This window comes from Chanodichthys erythropterus, chromosome 3 (genome assembly GCF_024489055.1).
Source record: "Chanodichthys erythropterus isolate Z2021 chromosome 3, ASM2448905v1, whole genome shotgun sequence".
Lineage (NCBI taxonomy): Eukaryota > Metazoa > Chordata > Actinopteri > Cypriniformes > Xenocyprididae > Chanodichthys > Chanodichthys erythropterus.
In genome coordinates this window covers 20149589-20168256 of record NC_090223.1, presented here as the reverse complement: position 1 = coordinate 20168256, position 18668 = coordinate 20149589, and the positions used below count along the sequence as shown (strand labels likewise).

The 18668-nt window shown below is 36.0% G+C and overlaps 1 protein-coding gene across 1 annotated transcript; it reads right to left on the bottom strand.

Annotated features, from left to right (window-relative positions):
* Nucleotides 1-376: 376 nt before the first annotated feature.
* Nucleotides 377-17745, bottom strand: cfap70 (cilia and flagella associated protein 70). The gene is made up of 23 exons (XM_067381274.1): nt 17668-17745; nt 17410-17589; nt 16750-16932; nt 16574-16668; nt 16381-16483; nt 16131-16265; nt 13574-13723; nt 11272-11346; nt 11086-11177; nt 10934-10994; nt 9589-9783; nt 8497-8628; nt 8199-8324; nt 7078-7211; nt 6885-7000; nt 4044-4238; nt 3808-3965; nt 3258-3410; nt 1540-1701; nt 1361-1450; nt 903-1004; nt 618-665; nt 377-521 (listed from the first exon to the last, which is right to left on the bottom strand). The coding sequence occupies exons 2-23, from the start codon at nt 17512-17514 to the stop codon at nt 441-443; spliced, it is 2691 nt and encodes an 896-aa protein (XP_067237375.1). The 5' UTR covers nt 17515-17589; nt 17668-17745; the 3' UTR covers nt 377-440.
* Between the last annotated feature and the right edge of the window lie 923 nt (nt 17746-18668).

Sequence of the window (18668 nt, the reverse complement as noted above, 5' to 3'; positions counted from 1 at the left end):
TGGCTGTCAATGTTTATATCATTCATCAGCTGGGAAAAAATCATTCTGAAAGTGATTCCAAGGATATCGTTCATCAGTATTGCTATAGTTGTGCTTTAGACTTCCCTATTCACATAAAATTAGAATGATTATTAAAACTTTATAGTTACTGTCCTTGGTGTGGGGCCTTGTGTAGCAAATATTCACAAGACCACCCAATGAACAACAAAGACTACAGCAGATTATATTAAAAGTCATATTTTATTATCATTTTAACACTCTAAAAAATGCTGGGTTGTTTCAACCCATGTTTGGATCAAATATGGACAAACCCAACCGTTAGTTTAAATAAGCATTTAAATCAAAATGCATCAAATAAGCATTTATTTTTATTTTATTTTTTTTTTTAGAAGTAATTAACCTTTTTATGCTTTAAAATTTAATTTCTGTGGTAAGGCACATCAGAAGGAAGGGTTTCCGAACCCAACACGTGACTGCAGGTCGTGGATCTCCTGTAGAAGTGACTCTTTTTGCAAATTCATCTGTGAAACCAAACATTAAAGAGAGCAAAAATTAAACATATTTCGATACCACAGACTTTAATATTCACAAACACATTAACTTTAGACAATACAAACCTTCATGGCATATTTATATGACTGCTCTGCCTCTAGTTTTCGGCCAGTCTGAAAGGACAAAACAACTAAAGTCAAATCTAAAGTCAAAAAATGCAAGATTATATTCATCAGTTTGCTCTGTTGTGAAAACTATTAAGCTGCGTTGCTCTCTTCTACATAGGCAGCAGGTTTTTGAACAGAGCTATTGTGCTTATTAAACAATAGTAACTGTAATTCCACTGTAAGAAGAATCAGGGAATGAATAAATGAAAGAAAGCAGTATGAATGTATTTGACAGCCACTCACCCGTAAACAGACTAGAGACAGGTAACCCCACACCTCTGGATTCCTGTTATTCAGTGCGTTGGCTTCAGTCAGCGCCTCTTCAGCCTCGCTCAGCTTCTCCAGCTGATGATACAGCAAAACACAATCTATACTTTTATAGAAAGTAAAAGCCTTTTGATATAACTGTAAAATATCCACCTTCAGGTTGTGGTTCACGTGTCTTTTTGCTGTGAAATCTTTACATTTTATAAAGTAAATAAGATTAACTTTGATATTGTTAGTAACATTTCAAGATGAACACTTGCTGAACTGAAGCAACTTAAACTCATGTTAAATTCTTTGCGAGTGAATGCAAAGTTTCTCATGGGAAAGCAAGTTTTTAAATATATTTTTCCTCTCAACTCATATTTTTTTTCCACCACATGTTTCTTTAGGGGCTTCATATAGGGGATATGTATTAATTTTCTAAATGTACTCACTCTATAGTAGGCAATTCCCAGCCTGAGCCAAGTAAGGCATGACGGAGAGTGTTTGCAGGCGCGCAGGAATATAGCTTTGGCTTTTTCATACTACAGAGGGAATGAAACACACATGATAATTGCTTTATAAAAAGTAAAAATAACTCATAAACAAGATTAAGCTATTAATCCAAACTCACTTCTCCTTCCTGCAGGTAGATGGAGCCCAGACGGAGGAATATGGAGTGTGTGTCTGAAGTGTCCAGCACAGAATCCAGCGTCCGTTCATAGCAGCTCTGAGCCTGAGCGTAATCGCCCCTCGTGTGATGTAAGTGACCCCACAGGGCCCATATGTCTGGGTTCTGCCAGGATCAAACACCAAGAAAAAGTGCATTCCATCAGTACCTAGTGAAGGGACACACTTCGTGAAGCTTTGAATCCTTTGCGAATCATTTGTTTTGAATCAGTGATGTGGAGTGTGTATCAAATTCTGCGTTCACGTCATGTTGTAATTACAGTAATTTCGAGATGGCAACATGTGACATTCTACTCTGAGCTATTCACTTTCTCGGATTGGGAATTATGCTTTTTTATGGCGACACTATCAAAGCCTAAATTACTCAAGTGTAGACAAATGCCGATATTCGGTAATACAATATATCACGATAATGAATATGCACAATATTGTTATCGTGGGAACTAAATTTTTATAATACATTTTAAGAATACTTTCCCCATCAACCATATAAAATACACAAAACCGCTGTATTCTGCGTCAAAGGGACACGCGCTCAGATGTAAACAAGCCCAGCGGGCACGAGAAGCACATGCATGGCGGAACGAGTGAAGGAGACGCGCTGAATGAAAGTGCGCGTTCACTCTCTGACAGCAGAGGGCGCTAATCGAACAGCAAAAAATGCAGCGGTTACCCCGGAAACCTCATAAACGAAGCAGCTGCACTACTGAACAGTAATTAAAGTGCTTCAAATCTTCAGTCAGTTTTTTTTTTTTTTTCGCAATGTTGTTCGTCACATTACCAAACCCTTAACACTTTTAGACTTAACAGGCTATTTATTTTCAAACTTAATCATTTTTATATTTTAATCTGGACTACAACATGCCCTAATGATTGGAAATGTTCTGATTATTTGTTATTGTTAACACTTAGTGATAAAAGGCTTCATTGGTTAAAATGTTAATTCATTATTACTAAACTGGCAATGAAAAATACTAATAAAGCATTTATTAATCTTAGTTGAGACCTTATTGTAAATTGTTACCTGTTGTTCTTTATAATTCTTTTGCACTTTAATCTGTTTGAAGCATTTTACTTTTAACGTATACCGTGATAGAAGTTTCAGCAATTATCACAACATGAAAATTTGATACCGTCACATGCCTAGTCAGGTGGTACAAGTAGGAGTTCTCAAAAAATTCCCAGCTTACAAGTTGTAATTACGAGTTCTACAAGGATGTGAACACTTTATACAAGTTGAAATCTTTAAAAAATTACTTGCCAAAATCACATAATTTCAGAAAATGAGGCTTTGTGTCGTCATGACTGTTTCAAAATGTTTCAAAATATCTCAATGGTTTGCCACTAGGGGGCGATGATCTCTGTAAATGCTTATACAGACACTTCATATTTAGTGGTATTAGATGATTTGTTAATTGCATTTAATAGAGTACACCTTCAATAAAAACATTTGTAAAAGGTGTTTTTATGCTTATTTGGGCTGGGTTTCTGTTGCATTTACACAATTTTGACCAGCAGGTGTCACCAGCGTGTGGTGTTTTGAGCACTTCGAAACAGTGAATCATTTTGTGAAGCAACTGGCTCAATTGATTCAAAGTTATGAGAAGCTACATTTCTCCCATCACTCTCAGTGCCAAGTACTGGGAATGGAATTCAGCAGACCTGGAAGTTGTCGGCCAGCGCCTCCTTCAGGCTGGCCTCAGCACTGTCGTGGTCTCCTCTCAGCAGCTGAAGCTGGGCCAGAGCAAGATGATACGAGCTGATGGTTCCTCTGTCTGGAGACAGCAGCTCTAGTGCCAGAGTCCGCTGGGCCATCTGGATGACACGAGCACAATCCAACATGAACTATTAACATAAATAATCAAATGTGCTTGATTCCTGCTCTGTGGAAATAAAACTGTTTGTTGGGGAAGTAAAAGCTCCTCACCAGTCAGAACATTTATTGAATCTAAATATGGATAATTCAGAAAAAGGTTGAAGTCACTCATTAGCATGTGACCGCCCACTATATGGAGAAAAATCCTGGAATGTTTTCCTCAAAAACCTTAATTTCTTTTCGACTGAAGAAACAAAGACATAAACATCTTGGATGACATGGAGGTGAGTAAATTATCAGGAAATTTGAATTCTGAAGTGAACTAAACCTTTCATGTAAAAATGAGTGATTTTAAACTGATGTGCACAGGATCTACTGACATAACCATCCGCTGACCTGTAATGCATAGTTGTGCAGGAGAAACCACACTGTCTCCATGAAGATAGTGGATTGGACACTGCTGGGGGAAAGTTGGTGTTGTACTTCCTGTTTACTCTCCTCTCTGTTCTGTGGGATGCCTTCTTCTTGTACGGCACCTTCATCAGTATCATCACCTTTAAAGCAAATGATCCCATATGAGCTATAAATGATTTGAGCATTTGTCAGAGAGCAGATAGAAATGAGGTGATCACCTGTCTTTTCTGTTTTTCCAGCTGGAATCTCACTTGTTTCATCCTTCTGGTTCTTCTCCTGACCAGATTGAGTCTCTGAGGTTACTTTTGGTCTAGATGACTGGCCATTTTGCATGATGGAAATAAAATGCTTATTGGCCTCCCGAAAAGCCATTTCTGCCTGGAATACCTTGCCCTGAGCCTGGCAAAACACACCTGACAACAATTTGACACCTTTTTGTCAAAATTTTGCACACTAACTATATAATGTTGCAAAATGAACTCAAATTAATGGATATGGTATGACAGAATATTGAAAAAACACAATGCAAACACAGTAAATTCCCCGGTGTTAAATGAACACTGCTCAGTAGACTCAGCAGAGAGTTAAAAGTAACATCAAAGTAGTTTTAGAGTTAATTATGTACTTAAAGTTCACCCAAAAATTAAAATAATGTCATTTATTACTCACCCTCATGTTATTCCACCCCTTAAGACCTTCGTTTATCTTCAGAACACAAATTAAGATATTTTTGTTGAAATCCGATGGCTCCGTGAGGCCTCCATAGCCAGCAATGACATTTCCTCTCTCAAGATCCATTAATGTACTAAAAACATATTTAAATCAGTTCATGTGAGTACAGTGGTTCAATATTAATATTATAAAGTGAATATTTTAAAGAGAATATTTTTGGTGTGCCAAAAAAACAAAATAACGACTTATATAGCGATGTCTGATTTCAAAACACTGCTTCATGAAGCTTCGGAGCGTTATGTATCTTTTGTGTCGAATCATGGTTCGGATCGCCAGCGGCTAAAATCACGTGACTTTGGCGCTCCAAAACCGCTGATTCGACACAAAAGATACATAACGCTCTGAAATAAGTCATTATTTTGTTTTTTTGGCACACCAAAAATATTCTCATCACTTTATAATATTAATATTGAACCACTGTACTCACATGAACTGATTTAAATGTGTTTTTAGTAAATTAATGGATCTTGAGAGAGGAAATGTCATTGCTGGCTATAGAGGCCTCATGGAGCCATCAGATTTCAACTAAAATATCTCAATTTGTGTTCCGAAGATTAACGAAGGTCTTACGGATGTGGAATGACATGAGGGTGAGTAATAAATTACATTATTATATTTTTGGGTGAACTGACCCTTTAAGTGATTGATTGTATGATGATTGTTCGATAATTGAGGAGCCTTATATGAAATCAACTGAAAAGAAAATTGAATTTTTCATTTAGTTTTACTAAAGTTTTACTCTTGACTTTTTTATGGTAGTTGTTTTTTTTTTCTAGTAAAACACTGTTAGAAAAACCACAAACTAACATGAAAAGTCAAGAGTCAGACTGCCCAACTAAAGGGAACACTGATCATAATTATGGTGAACAAAAATTTTCAATAAAACATCAACATCTAAACCTGTTAATTCTCAGAAAGAACTCTCATTCAGTCTGGTTTGTAATAAGAGAGATTTAATGTCTTTCAGTTGATTTCTTCTAAGGCTGTGGCAAGAAGTCAGTTGTAGTTCTTGTGTTTCTCTTTCCTTCAGTTCCTTCTGCTTATTATCAGGTGTCTTCAATAGAGGGTATGCACGTGACGTCACCGTCGAACGTTATGACTGCGATCACGCGCGCTAAGTGGCAAAACACTGAGTGGCAGCATTGGTTTTCAGCGTGAATGCTGCGAAAAACACACAAAACACATCCAAAACGAGAAAGAGCTTTGTGATTGACTGTACAAATAGCTTTGACACAAAACTTGAGGTATATTTTTACAGACTGCTGAAAGCTACAGAAAAAAGAAGCAAATGGATCACTGCAATTCACAGACACAGCTGGACTCCAGCAGAGGAACATGGATTTGCAGTTATCATTTTGTGTCAAATTGTTGGATTTTGAGGTAAAATCATACCGTAAATATTGTATTGTTATATATTGTGTTGACAACTCATCAATTAAATATTTTCTATCTTATATTCTGCATAATTGGGTGTTTTTAATTAAACAACACTGACAAAAACTATACTATAAAACTATATGTTTCAGGGCTGGACAATATGACGACATTGATATAAGTGATTACACGGATTTAAACCTACCTATATTGTAGTTATATAAAATATTCACAGGCAGATTTGCTTTATGTATTTCCCCGCCGTCAAAATAAGGCAAATTTAAATGTCAGGAAACACGACTCCTGGCTGCATGTCAATATCCATGGATTAGGCTAATCTGACATGTTCTAAGAAACACTTTCGTGCCCAATCTTCAGTGTAATCTTTTGTTTTACTTGCGTTTTCGCAGTTTCCCCTATTAAATCCAGTCATGCAGCAGATTCCTTTGCCACTCAGTCCAGCTGAGGGAGCGTGTTCCGGCGGGAAAGTGACGTCGATGCATACCTTCTATAATTGAACAATCAGCACTAAATTAATCATTTAAGTACATACTAACACTGCTTCAGTGTTACTTTTAACACCAACAGTGTCAATTTCACACCGGGGAATTTAGTTTTGGGGTCTGTAAGATCTTTAAATGTTTTTGAAAGAAGTCTTTTCTGCTCAACAAGCCTACATTTATTTGTTCAAAAATACAGAAAAAAAACAGTAATATTGTGAAATATTATTACAATTATATACAATAACTGTTTTCTGTTTGAATATATATGGTAAAGCTGAATTTTCAGCATCACTACTCCAGTCGTATGATCCTTCAGAAATAATTCTTTCCTGTCACTTTTAATCAATTTAATGCATCCCTGCTGAATAAATGTATTATTTTCTTAAAAAACATCTTACTAACCCCAAACTTTTGAACAGTAGCGTATGTACTGTTTAATTCTGTTCTCACCAAATAAAGTCCAGGCGACCACATTGTTCGGCTCTACACCTGTCGCCCTTTCAAAGAAAGTCTCTGCATCCTCATAGCGTTCATTCATGTCCGACAGAACACCGCACATGAGCAAACTGCACCAAACACAAGAGCAGAAGACTGAAAGAGTTCAAGCACACATTTAGAAACCTACTAATTTCTGAATGCTAACCTGGGTATGTGAGTTTGCTCAATGGATAAGGCCTGTTGAAAGCACTCCTCTGCCTTCAAGAGGTCATCGGTCAGCATGTAGAACGCTCCATAATCAAACCAGTGGGACGGGTCACTGCGGTCTCGAACCAAACACTACAGGGGGGAATTCAGAGAGACATGAGTCACATCCAGTGATACTGGCATATCACAAATGATAACTAGAGCTGTGTTTGAAATAGCACACTGCCATTAGAATGGAATTCATTGTGTATGCATGAGATACCATAATTATATGCTACATTTTTCACAAAATATGGTGCATTCATGCTTGAAATGCCAAATTGATCCTTTCTTGCATTACATTAACATCCAGGGGTTTCACTTTGCAGGGTTGTTTTTTGTACTTCTCATTATTCTCAATGGTGATCTCATTCTTATTACTGTAATAGAATGTTTTAAAAAAATAATAGCCTTGTGGGCAGCGCAACGACATATAGCATTGTTGTGCTTAAGGAGTCCCACCTAGTTGACCTTTCCCGATAACATACAACAAAATTACTAAAACTTTAACCAAAATTAAAATGAAACTGGAAAGTATAAAAATAAAAACTATAATTCAAAATATTAATAAAAACTAAACTATAATTGTCACAGTTGCAGTAAGAAACACACAAAGAGGGAATACTCTTTAAATAGTCTTTAATAATAAACTCAAAAACACAGAAGATAAGGAAACCACACATTGTGATGGTTTATTAACGTCTACACCTACCCCAACCCTAAAACTGCCCTTACAATAATGCAAATACAGTAATTAATTGTTGTTCAGCATGATAAAATGATGTAATATTGATGTGCGCATGCCCAGTAAGCCCTGGTAGGACAATCTGGCCATAGCTGAATCCTTTCTAGCCCCAACTGGAACAAAGGAAACAGGAACCAAACACAGGGAAACAATGTGATACAAACTAAAAGTCCATGAAAACAGAACATAAACCTGACAATAATATTATCTCAATGAAAATAAATTAATACTGCTTTACATAAAAACATGCTATGTCTAGTATTATGATGATCGAGACAGAATATAGTGTAATAGTATGTTATTTTTGAAGCATCTAGAGTGGCATAATGCTTTACCTCCTGATAGTACTGTGCCGCCAGCTGGTAGTCCTTGTTGAGTTGGGCCTCTTTGGCGAAGTGTTTGAGTTGAGCACAGCTCAGCAGAGGCTCATGATGCGTGTCCTGAGAGTCCACTGACAGGCTCTGATTCAATGGAGTGCATGAAAAACACAGAAGAAACAGAAACACAACTGATAATACAGACCCTAAAGCACCAGTGCTTAATACTAAGCTTAAAGGTTTCAGATCAATGACCCTCAACATGAGTGATGCTTCCCTTATCAAATAACACCAATGAAATTTTTTGAGGGCCCACCTTATTGAGAGAAACATGCATCTCATCCACCAGGAACATGTAGAGCTGACTAAGGAAGGCTTGGAGCTGTTCAGGATCTGAGAAGGCCTCTGTCCTCAACATCTTCTCTCTTACGATCCGGACCACAGAGTACTGCCACACAACAAACACCAGCAGCTCATTAACATAAGCTAGTCCAAAACACCCATGTGATGTTATTGTTAAACTAAAGCTATCCAAAACTATTTACGTTAATTAAAGTAAAATAAAATATAAAAATTAGATGAAATCATTTAGAGTTGAAGTAAAAATAAATTAAAGCTAAATAGAAATATTTAAAAACAAATAAAAATGACAAAAGCACATAACACATTACTCAAATTAAATTAATGGAAAATAAACATATGAAAATAAAAATGCTTTTAAAGGTTGTTTGCATGTCCAAAACAGACAGTGTTATTATTGGTAATTAAACTAAAACTATTTTAAATTGTTTTCATTAATTGAAATAAAGCTGATTTAAAATAAATTATAAATATTAGATAAAAACAAATGAAAATTAACAAATGAAAGTTGAAGTTGTAAAATTACTAAAAACATATAAATGATAAATAAAAAAAATAATACAAATGACGAAAGCACAGTTATTAAAATGAAATGAAATGAATTAAAACTGAAAATATAAAAATAAAAGCTAATTATATATATATTTTAGGGCTGTTCAACGATGACCGTGGTTATCGTGTACAAAATAAGAGTCTGTGTTTACGTAATATATGTGTGTTTGTTTTGTGTATAATTATTATGTATATATAAATATACACACATACATGTATATATTTAAGAAAAATATCTTATATTTTTATACAAATATTTACATTTATACATAATTTAAATATATAAAAATATAAATATATTTATATATTTATACATACATGCTTATATTTCTTAAATATATACATGTATGTGTGTGTATTTATAATAATAATAATAAGGAAAGAGAGAAGAAATGGTTAAGAAACACTAAATTATGGCTGTTTTGTTGCAAGGAACTTTGAATAACATTAAATGAACTAAATTAAAAATTACACATTTAACATGATTAAAATTCACCTTCATCTGTTCCTTGAAGGCAAAGTATTTCCCAGAGCAGTTGAGTTCTCCAAGTAGCTGGGTTTTGCGCTGTTCCTGCAGGACGGGGTCCAGAGGTTTCCCACCAGGCACAAACGCTGTCCCAAACAGCTGCTGGTACTGATCCAACACCTGGGCGGCCACACTCGCTATCTGAGACTGGTATTCCTGTACTGCCTGATAATACCATGGATACACATTTATTATTATTCATATCATTTATTAGCAATTTGGGTGATTCTTATAAAAAACTGGTTACATTTCACAGCCAAATATTTATTTTTTTAATAAAAAGCTTGAGAAAGTTTGAGAGTCAATTTGTGTATTAGAAGTGGTGGTAATCAGATCGTATGACATCAAAGTATCTTTAATCCCAAGTAAGAGTGATTAAAGAGCAGTACTTTGACGTCATACACCGATCGGTCTGCGCAGCGCTGCTTCAAGTCGAACACACCTAAAAAGCAACTGTCTGAATGAGTGAGTCATTGAATCACTCAACCAATTCATTCAAACTAGAGATGCACCGAAACTAAATTTTTTCCACCGATACCGATAGCCGATTATTCAGAGTGATATCTGCTGATACAGATAGTGTGGGGGTTCTGCCTTTTATACCTTCTTTTAAATTAATGATAATTTTATTATAATTAATCATTATATTTTTAATTACTATATTTTGAAAGAAATGCAAATAAATAATGTATTCCCTTGTTTTAGAGTAACTGGTATCAGTTATAAACAAACACATTACTCAAATTAATATTAACACACATTAAGAAATAATAATTTTGAAAATTCAATTAATATTTCTTAACTTTCTAAATGTTATTAATTCATATAATTACTATTAATATTGAACATAAAACTAGTTTCTTAGCATTTTCTTCACAAATTCAGTGCATGTCCTTGCCATTTTTTGATTGAAAGGATATATCGGCCCTGACTTTCAGCGATAGTGTGAAAATCTGCTTTTATCGGCCGATACCGATTATTGGCCAATATATCGGTGCATCTCTAATTCAAACACTCGGATTCATTCTTACATATTCGGAACAGCAGCACGACTGCAAGTGTCTTATTGTTTAATAATTCAACGCATACAGTTTAATGCAAGGGACAAAGTGCTTAACTGTCATGTTATAGTGGAAAATATTCTCTTTTTTTATTATTTATTTATATTGAAGTGAAATATGACCCAGGCATTTCATTGCAAGTTTCAGCCATTCTCTTTTACCATGACAGTGTAAACTGTTATAGATAAATAAGACTGTGAGGGGAAAAAATATGACAAAAGTAGTGAGAAAACAAGAACACATGTTGTTTTTACTCTTTCTGCTCCTGCTGGCCGTCGAGGCAGAGGAGGTCTGGGAGGAACCAACTCCATCACACTGTATCAGACAGAATGAATTAATCTGAAGCACTCTCTAGACATATTTTGAGGACAAAACAATGAATCTGAAAGAAACTCTTTCTTATTACCGTTTGGCCAGCTCCTCTGGTGGTCTCTTTGGAACCAGTGGCTTTTCCACAGCAATTTCAATAATAATGTACGATCTTGAATCGGCATACATCTGAGACAATAACAAAAGTGAAGATCACACCTTACCAAGACTATTTTCATATGTGACTGCTTCATTTTGATGCATAATCTACAGATGAACTAACCTGTCCCTCCGTGTTGACCTGTGGCTCCAGTCCAGTCATACTGTCAGACTGAGCAGGTTTTCCCTGGGAATCTGGCTATAGAAAAAGGACATCAGTTAGTCTTTCCTACATAGTAATCCCATTAATTACTGTCTAATCTTATTTGAAATGTTTTGTGTGTATTTCGGCATTCAAAAACTTGTGCAAGTTTGTGCAATTTCGCTTATGCAATGTGATGTACACCACCGTTCAAAAGTTTGGGGTCAGTATTTTTTATTTACTTTTTGAATGAAATTAATACCTTTATTCAACAAGGATGCAAAAATTGATCATACATTACATTAAAGACATTTATAATGTTACAAAAGATTTACATTTTAAATAAATGCTGTTCTTTCTGTTTATCAGATTTATAAGAATCCTGAACAAAAATGTATCACGGTTTCCACAACTGTTTTCAACACTGATAATAATCAGAAATGTTTCTTGAGCATCAAATCATCATATTAGATTGATTTCTGAAGGATCATGTGACTGAAGACTGGAGTAATGATGCTGAAAATTCAGCTTTGATCACAGGAATAAATTACTAATTAAAATATTTTCAAATATAAAACATTTGATATTTTAGTATTATAATATTATTGATATTAAAATTATTTGAAATTGTAATATTTTTACAGTATTGTTGTTTTTACTGTTATACAGTATTACTGTATTTTACTGTATTAAATAAATGCAGCCTTGGTGAGCAGAAGAGACTTTCAAAAATATTAAAAAATCTTACCAACCCCCAATTTTTGAACTTTAGTTTAATTCATATTGACAATGGATATTCAGTGAGCGGAAAAACAGAAGGACAGAGCTATTGAGATTTATTTAATATGTCAATCGTATCTAAGGGTACGTTTACGTGACAACAATGTACCAAAAGCGGAAAAGTTTTTCCTTTGCGTTTTTCGCATACAGACAACAAAAATGTTGTCAAAACGATCCACAAAAACAATAAAAAACGCTGTATTATTCATGCCAGGCCATGAGTTGGCGATGTCACTTTGTAATGAAACACTACGTGCCTATAGACTGAACACATAATAGGCATGTGCATGACATCACTGTCAGATGGTATCGTTCTCATAAACTCACACTTTAAAATCTGTTTTCAAAAGTTTCATTTTCAGGCCCCCAAAATGCTGTAGTCATGAAAATGAATGACCAAAATGCAAGTTTTTAGTTGAAAAAGGTGTTGTGTCCCTAAAATGGAGACTAAATGGAGACTTTTGGAGATTCTTCTTACAAAAAATAAAAATAAAAAATTACAGTAATTTCAGTGTCTCAGACCATGCTCCAATTTGCCAAGAGAGCAAAGTCTATCAAAAGTCAGAGATCTCAATACAAACTCAAACATTCCCCATCAAATTCTCTTAAGATTAAATAATATATTCATTTAATAACTGTAAAGTCATACCGTTGTCTCACTTGTGTCTCCATTGACATTTTAATGGTTGGTAGTTGAACGAAACAACATCTCTAGATCTCAAATAAACTCCATTGAGCTATGAAAGAGACCTCTGGACAATAACATTTCTTCAGGGAATATGATAAAGGTGTGTGTGTTTGTGTGTGTTGATTCAGCGGCTGTTATTTGTCTAGCGGGCAGCTGCGGCGTCAGATGCTCAGTTGGTGGGGCGGCTGTGTGTTCCTCGCCTCTCTCCATCTGCTGCGGAGCCACGGGGCGTCAGAGAGGGGCAGATGAGCAAAGGAGATGATTCACCGCGCTGCGACGAGGCCGGCAATCTGCTGCTATTACAGCTAATTGGTTTGGGAAGCGTGCCTCGGCCACAGATCCGGATTTAATTAGGGGATATCAAAAATGAGCCCCAATGCCACGCGGAAAGGGGAAGAGATGGCATCTGCTCCAAATGATCTTATCCCATGAAGTCTATGACATCTCGTTTGGGTAAAACGTATGCTTTGTGTGCATGACATTTTAAAGCAGCTGTGGCTTTGAGGAACACTGAACTGCTCTGAAGTTGCTAGCTCATAAGTGGCCTAAATGTTGTCTCAGATGTTGTTTCAGGAGAAGTGAAAACAAACTCAAATAGTTGTCAACCAGAATGAGTATAAAGCTATAAATTAATATGCATAGCAGGTTAGATCATTTAATTATGGAGAATTTGATTTGAGCTCATATTGAAATCTCTGACCTTTGATTGAGATTTTCAGGTATCTGAGCAGACTTTTGAGGCAGTGAAATTTCAAACACGTAAGAGGAGAAGTGATTTAGATATTAATAGGAACTGATTTGTCTTTTTTTCTGTACCTTTTTGGGAACATCTTTGTTTCCTCTTTGGTTTTCAAAGGTTTTACTCTGAAACGCCCTTAAGGAGTCGACGGAGGAATTGGCTCGGGTTCGGCCCAGTGTCGGCGGTGCTCTGCTGAGCTCTTTCAGAATGCTGTAGGTCCTCTGAGTCTGGAACAGTACATAAAATAAGATTCACTGTAATAGAATCAATCAATTGTAAGATAATATATATACTCTTTAAACTTTTTCTGAAAAATGAAAATGATGCACTTAGTATCTTGTTATAGGCTTCGCTGGCTGATTAAACTGGTCTTGGACTTTTGTGACCATATCATTGTATTGCAGGGTTCCCACTCTAAGCCAAATGTCAAATTCCCTGACTTTTCCCTGAGTGTCACTGACTAAAAAGCTGAATTTCCATGACCTATAATGAATGGAAAAACAAGCCGCTGTTGTGCTGAGCATTGAGCAGACAAATCAGCCACAGACAGTAATTCATCCATTTACAAGCTTTATTTAATTGTTAAACTTAGTTGAACACTCATACACGCCTTTACCCGTTAAATGCACTTTGATGTTTTTCTGTACTTTTTCTACAGAAATTAATTTGTAGTTTTAAGGGTTTAAGGGGTTAAACGCTCTAGAGCAGTGGTTCCCAAACTTTTTAAAGTGGAGTGGCTGTATTTACGAATGAATCACTGAATCAATTACTTTCACAAACAATTCGTTTAAAGCCGTAGATTCGTTCACGAAACAGCGCTGTGTGCTGTAGTTAGAACAAATACTAAAAATACTATGAAGAACATCACTTTTTGTTTGTTGAACTGTTGTAAAATTTCACATTTGCAATCGTGTGGATATTTGGATTTGCATTCTTGCTTGTATAATATTATCAACATTAAAAACAAGAACTCAGATATCAGATATCACTGATATTCCATGACTTAGACAAAAAATATATAAAATTCCCTGACTTTCAATGTCTGGAATAGAACATTTAAAATTCCATGATATTCCAGAATTTCCATGACCCGTGAGAACCCTGGGTTTTGGTGCATGTGAACCAATTACAAACAACTGGTCCAAAGTACAATTAATTTTTGGGTGTAAAACTACTAATTTAAAACTAGTTTAATGCAACTTTAAGCACCATCCCTGATACAGGAGATATCAGCTTAAATCACTGCAAAACATGATTTTTGTCTTGTTTTTAAATCAAGATACATTTACATGAGAAGCAAAATTAGTTAAGAATAAGATATTACTGTAAGTCTTGTTCAAAAAAGAAACTGCCAATTGGGGAAGAAAAATCAAAGACTCTAGAATAACACAAGACACGTCACTTGTATTGTTTTGAATGGGAGAAAGTGCAACGCGAAATATGGCAGAATCCCGCCTTCTAAATAAGAGCCAATTGCCAATTGGTAAAGTCATAGCGTCACTGCAGCGGCTGTTAGAAGCTCCGGTTCCTATAGAAACAGTCAGACATGCGCCTCCGAAACACGAGAGACGTGCACTTAGGACTACGCATGTGCATTAGCTTGATCCAAGCTGAAAAATACAGGTTTTTTTGTCATGAATCGAGCGTTTAGAAACAAAATTTCTGAGACAGTTGTTGTCAGATTTCATTGGTGATTTCAAATATGAAATTGAATCAAAAGCTTGGCAAACAGCTTTGGAGAATTTGATGTTTCCCCATTCAAAGAGATAGGAGTTGCACTTGAATGCCCGAGAGGCGTTTCAAAGATGGCTGCTGAATGAAATGACTTGTCTTAAAGGGACTTTGGAAAAATATACTTGTTTCCCCTTTGAATTAAGTTTATTTTTCTTAGCCTATTGGCAAATATTTTTTCTTGGTTTAATCATAAACTCTTTATTGTCATATGTTCTGTATGTTTGTCCCTGGACTTTTGTTTCTGCCATCTTTGTAGTCATTTTGTAGTTTTTCATGTTTATTTCCCTTTGTTACCACATTATCTTGTTAAGCATGTTAGCCCCTGTGTATATAGCAGTTGTAACTTAATGGTTAGAGAGTCGAACTGGTAACCTGAAGGTTGTGGGTTCAAATCTAAATACCAGCAGGAAATGACTGAGGTGCCCTTGAGCAAGGCACCTAACCCCCAATCACTTCCCGGGCGCCACAGCAAAACATGTGTGTGTATCCATGGTTTGCAGTGTGTGTCTTCACTACTCACTACTCCTAATGTGTGTGTGCTAACTGGATAGGTTAAATGCAGATGACAAATTCTGAGTATGGGTTACAATACTTGCCCTTCACACGTCACTTTCACTTTGTCACTTGTTGATTGTAATGGTGCTGTTTGCTTCCACTTGCCTTGTTCCTATCGTTTATTTGGCTTCTATCATTAAAGCCTCTGCAATTAAATCCATGTCTCTGCCTGCCTTTTATTGCCCCGCTCATTACATTTATTAAAAAAAAACAATATCTTAAGTCATTTTGCTTCTCATGTAAATGTATCTTGATTTAAGAAAATAGGTGTCAGACTATGTTCCATCATTTCTTCATCATCTTGATTTGGTTAATTTCATGTGCATATGACTTATATTCACTCACCTTATTCAGTAGATCAGACTCATAAAACGGGTAGATTCTGTACACCCCGTGTATACGCCGTACTCCAGGGTACAACAACGGCACCAGGTCCATGTAAACCACTCCGTGAAATGAAATCTGTGGCTCATCCTCCCCCTATACAGCACACACAAGCAAAATCGTTTTGTGTTTTAATCTACACGTCATTGCTGACTTGTTTTGGGTTTTGAATGCCATCCCGAGATATGATAAAGTTCAGGACATTTCTCACCAGCTTGTCTCTGGCTGATCTCCCACCTTTGGTTGGAACCGTCTGATTGGCTTTCATGATCTCAACAGGCCACAGTCTGCATTCTGCAATCCTGCGGGACAGACTAAAAACAAATGGAAGTCATCATTGGAGAACGTGACAAATAACGACAAAATAAAGTCACGTGCATTGATTAAAAGAGGTGATTACTCACCAGGCCACGCCTCCTGCATCAATAAAGCAACGACGGGCCGTATCCCAGCTCACTCTGTTCTCATTACACTCCGCATTTACTCTGAAATCATTATCCTACAACACACACACAGATCAATGTGGTGACACTGTATATTCCTTTCACATCCATCACTGTCCATTAATGTCTCAGATCACCTCTATGTCAGTAAGGTCTCCGTGATCCATGTCCGTGGGTTCTGCGTCAATATAAAGGCCCTGAATGACCTCTGCCCCTTGTGCAAGAAGAGCCCCCAAGGGCCATTTTTTGGGTCTTGGCACCGGCTCCCGCTCGCCACCCATTTTTAAGACGCCATTGGAGAACAACAACACTTGCTCTCTCTGAAAAAAACAATAAATAATAGGTGAATTATTTCTTTAAACATAAAAATATCTTGCACATATTTAACCCTCTGGTGGTTTTCTGTCATTTTAGACCAAAAAATGTTCACATTTTGAATTTTTTAGATATTTTTTTTTTCTAACAGTACTATGAAACACATAGTAAAAAAAAAAAAAAAACTATATATATATATATATATATATATATATATATATATATATATATATATATATATATATATATATATTACTGAAACAAAATATAGTACATACATTTCATTACAAATATATATATATATATATATATATATATATATATATATATCTATATATATCGCATATTGACCGCTGAGGTTCACTTGTGTGACCCCTAAGTAAGTACCAGAGGCTTAAAGTGTTTTGCTTCTTGTGATTTGAAGAATCAACTACTGATGAATCATTTGAAAAGCCAAACAAACACAATCACTTGTTTCTTACTGTGGCTGAGACGGGCATCTGCAGGGCAGCTACATAGCTGGATGGAGGTGTGGAGGCAGGATTCCAGACTTCAGGAACGGAATACACCGTCTCCACGGTGACCATCAGCACATTAGAGTCAGAGCGCTGGGAATCAGAGAGCAACGGCTCCGGAACGCTCACCGTCACATCTAGTGTGGACTGTCCATGGAAACACATGCACAATATAAAACGTTTATTTACAAACATACTAAATTAGTGGTGTAGAAATGTTGTTACTTTAATGCCGTCCTCATGTGCAGCAACATCTGCCGATGATCCGGGCACCGCATGAAGAAGCACAGTGGATGAGAAGCTACACTGACCTGGAATAAAAACAGATGAAAATCTCAAGAATATGAGAATGCATATAAAATGTGCATGTAAAATGTGCCAAGTTTGAATAAAATAAAATGGTTTAACCTCGCAGTAGTGGCAGGAGGTCCACAACGGCTTGTCCTAGTACAGTGGTTTTTTCCTCTTTTTGTTTTTTCTCTTTTGGTAAGATCTCGAGCACCGTCACTGAGGGCACACATGCATTTCTGCTTGTATTTAACCACCAATTTAACTGATGAATAGGTTTAGAAAATCTTTTGTGAGTGAATGTTCAAAACTCACGTATGACAGGTTTATGTGCCACATCATCCAGGGAATGTGCTACTTCTGAGCATTCAAAACTACAGGTGAAGTTGTAAACCACATCTTTGTCCACAGCAATGTCCAGTTTTTGTGAGTCTCCCAGCAAACTTCCATTGAACTCCACCCGAACAAAACTGAGACACGAATCAGTCCTACTGCCTCTCTGGAATAATCACAAATGAGTGTAAAAACATATTTTATAACGAACTTTATAACAATCATATACAATCATAGTGCCAAAATATTACTACAGCTATACTGCATAATAATCATAATAAATCAATATGGGATCTCATTAAAACAGAGCAAGAGGCTTTCATAATCTCACTCTTGTTTTGTTTATGTATTTATTAGATTTTTTTTTTCTTTCTCAAGTCAGTGGTGACTAATGCCATGTTTGTTTTATTATTATATTTTAGTAGCAACAGTAGTAGGGAACACCGGGGCTAGTTGTCACACTATGATGGTAGGTATATTTGTGAAAGTCAGTTTCTTCTCTAATTTAAAACAGTTTGAACTAGGTGTTTAAAGCATATATCAAGAGAGAACAAGAATTTAAGACCCTACAGTTAGTGAGATATAGCCGTTCCTCGTGTGACAAC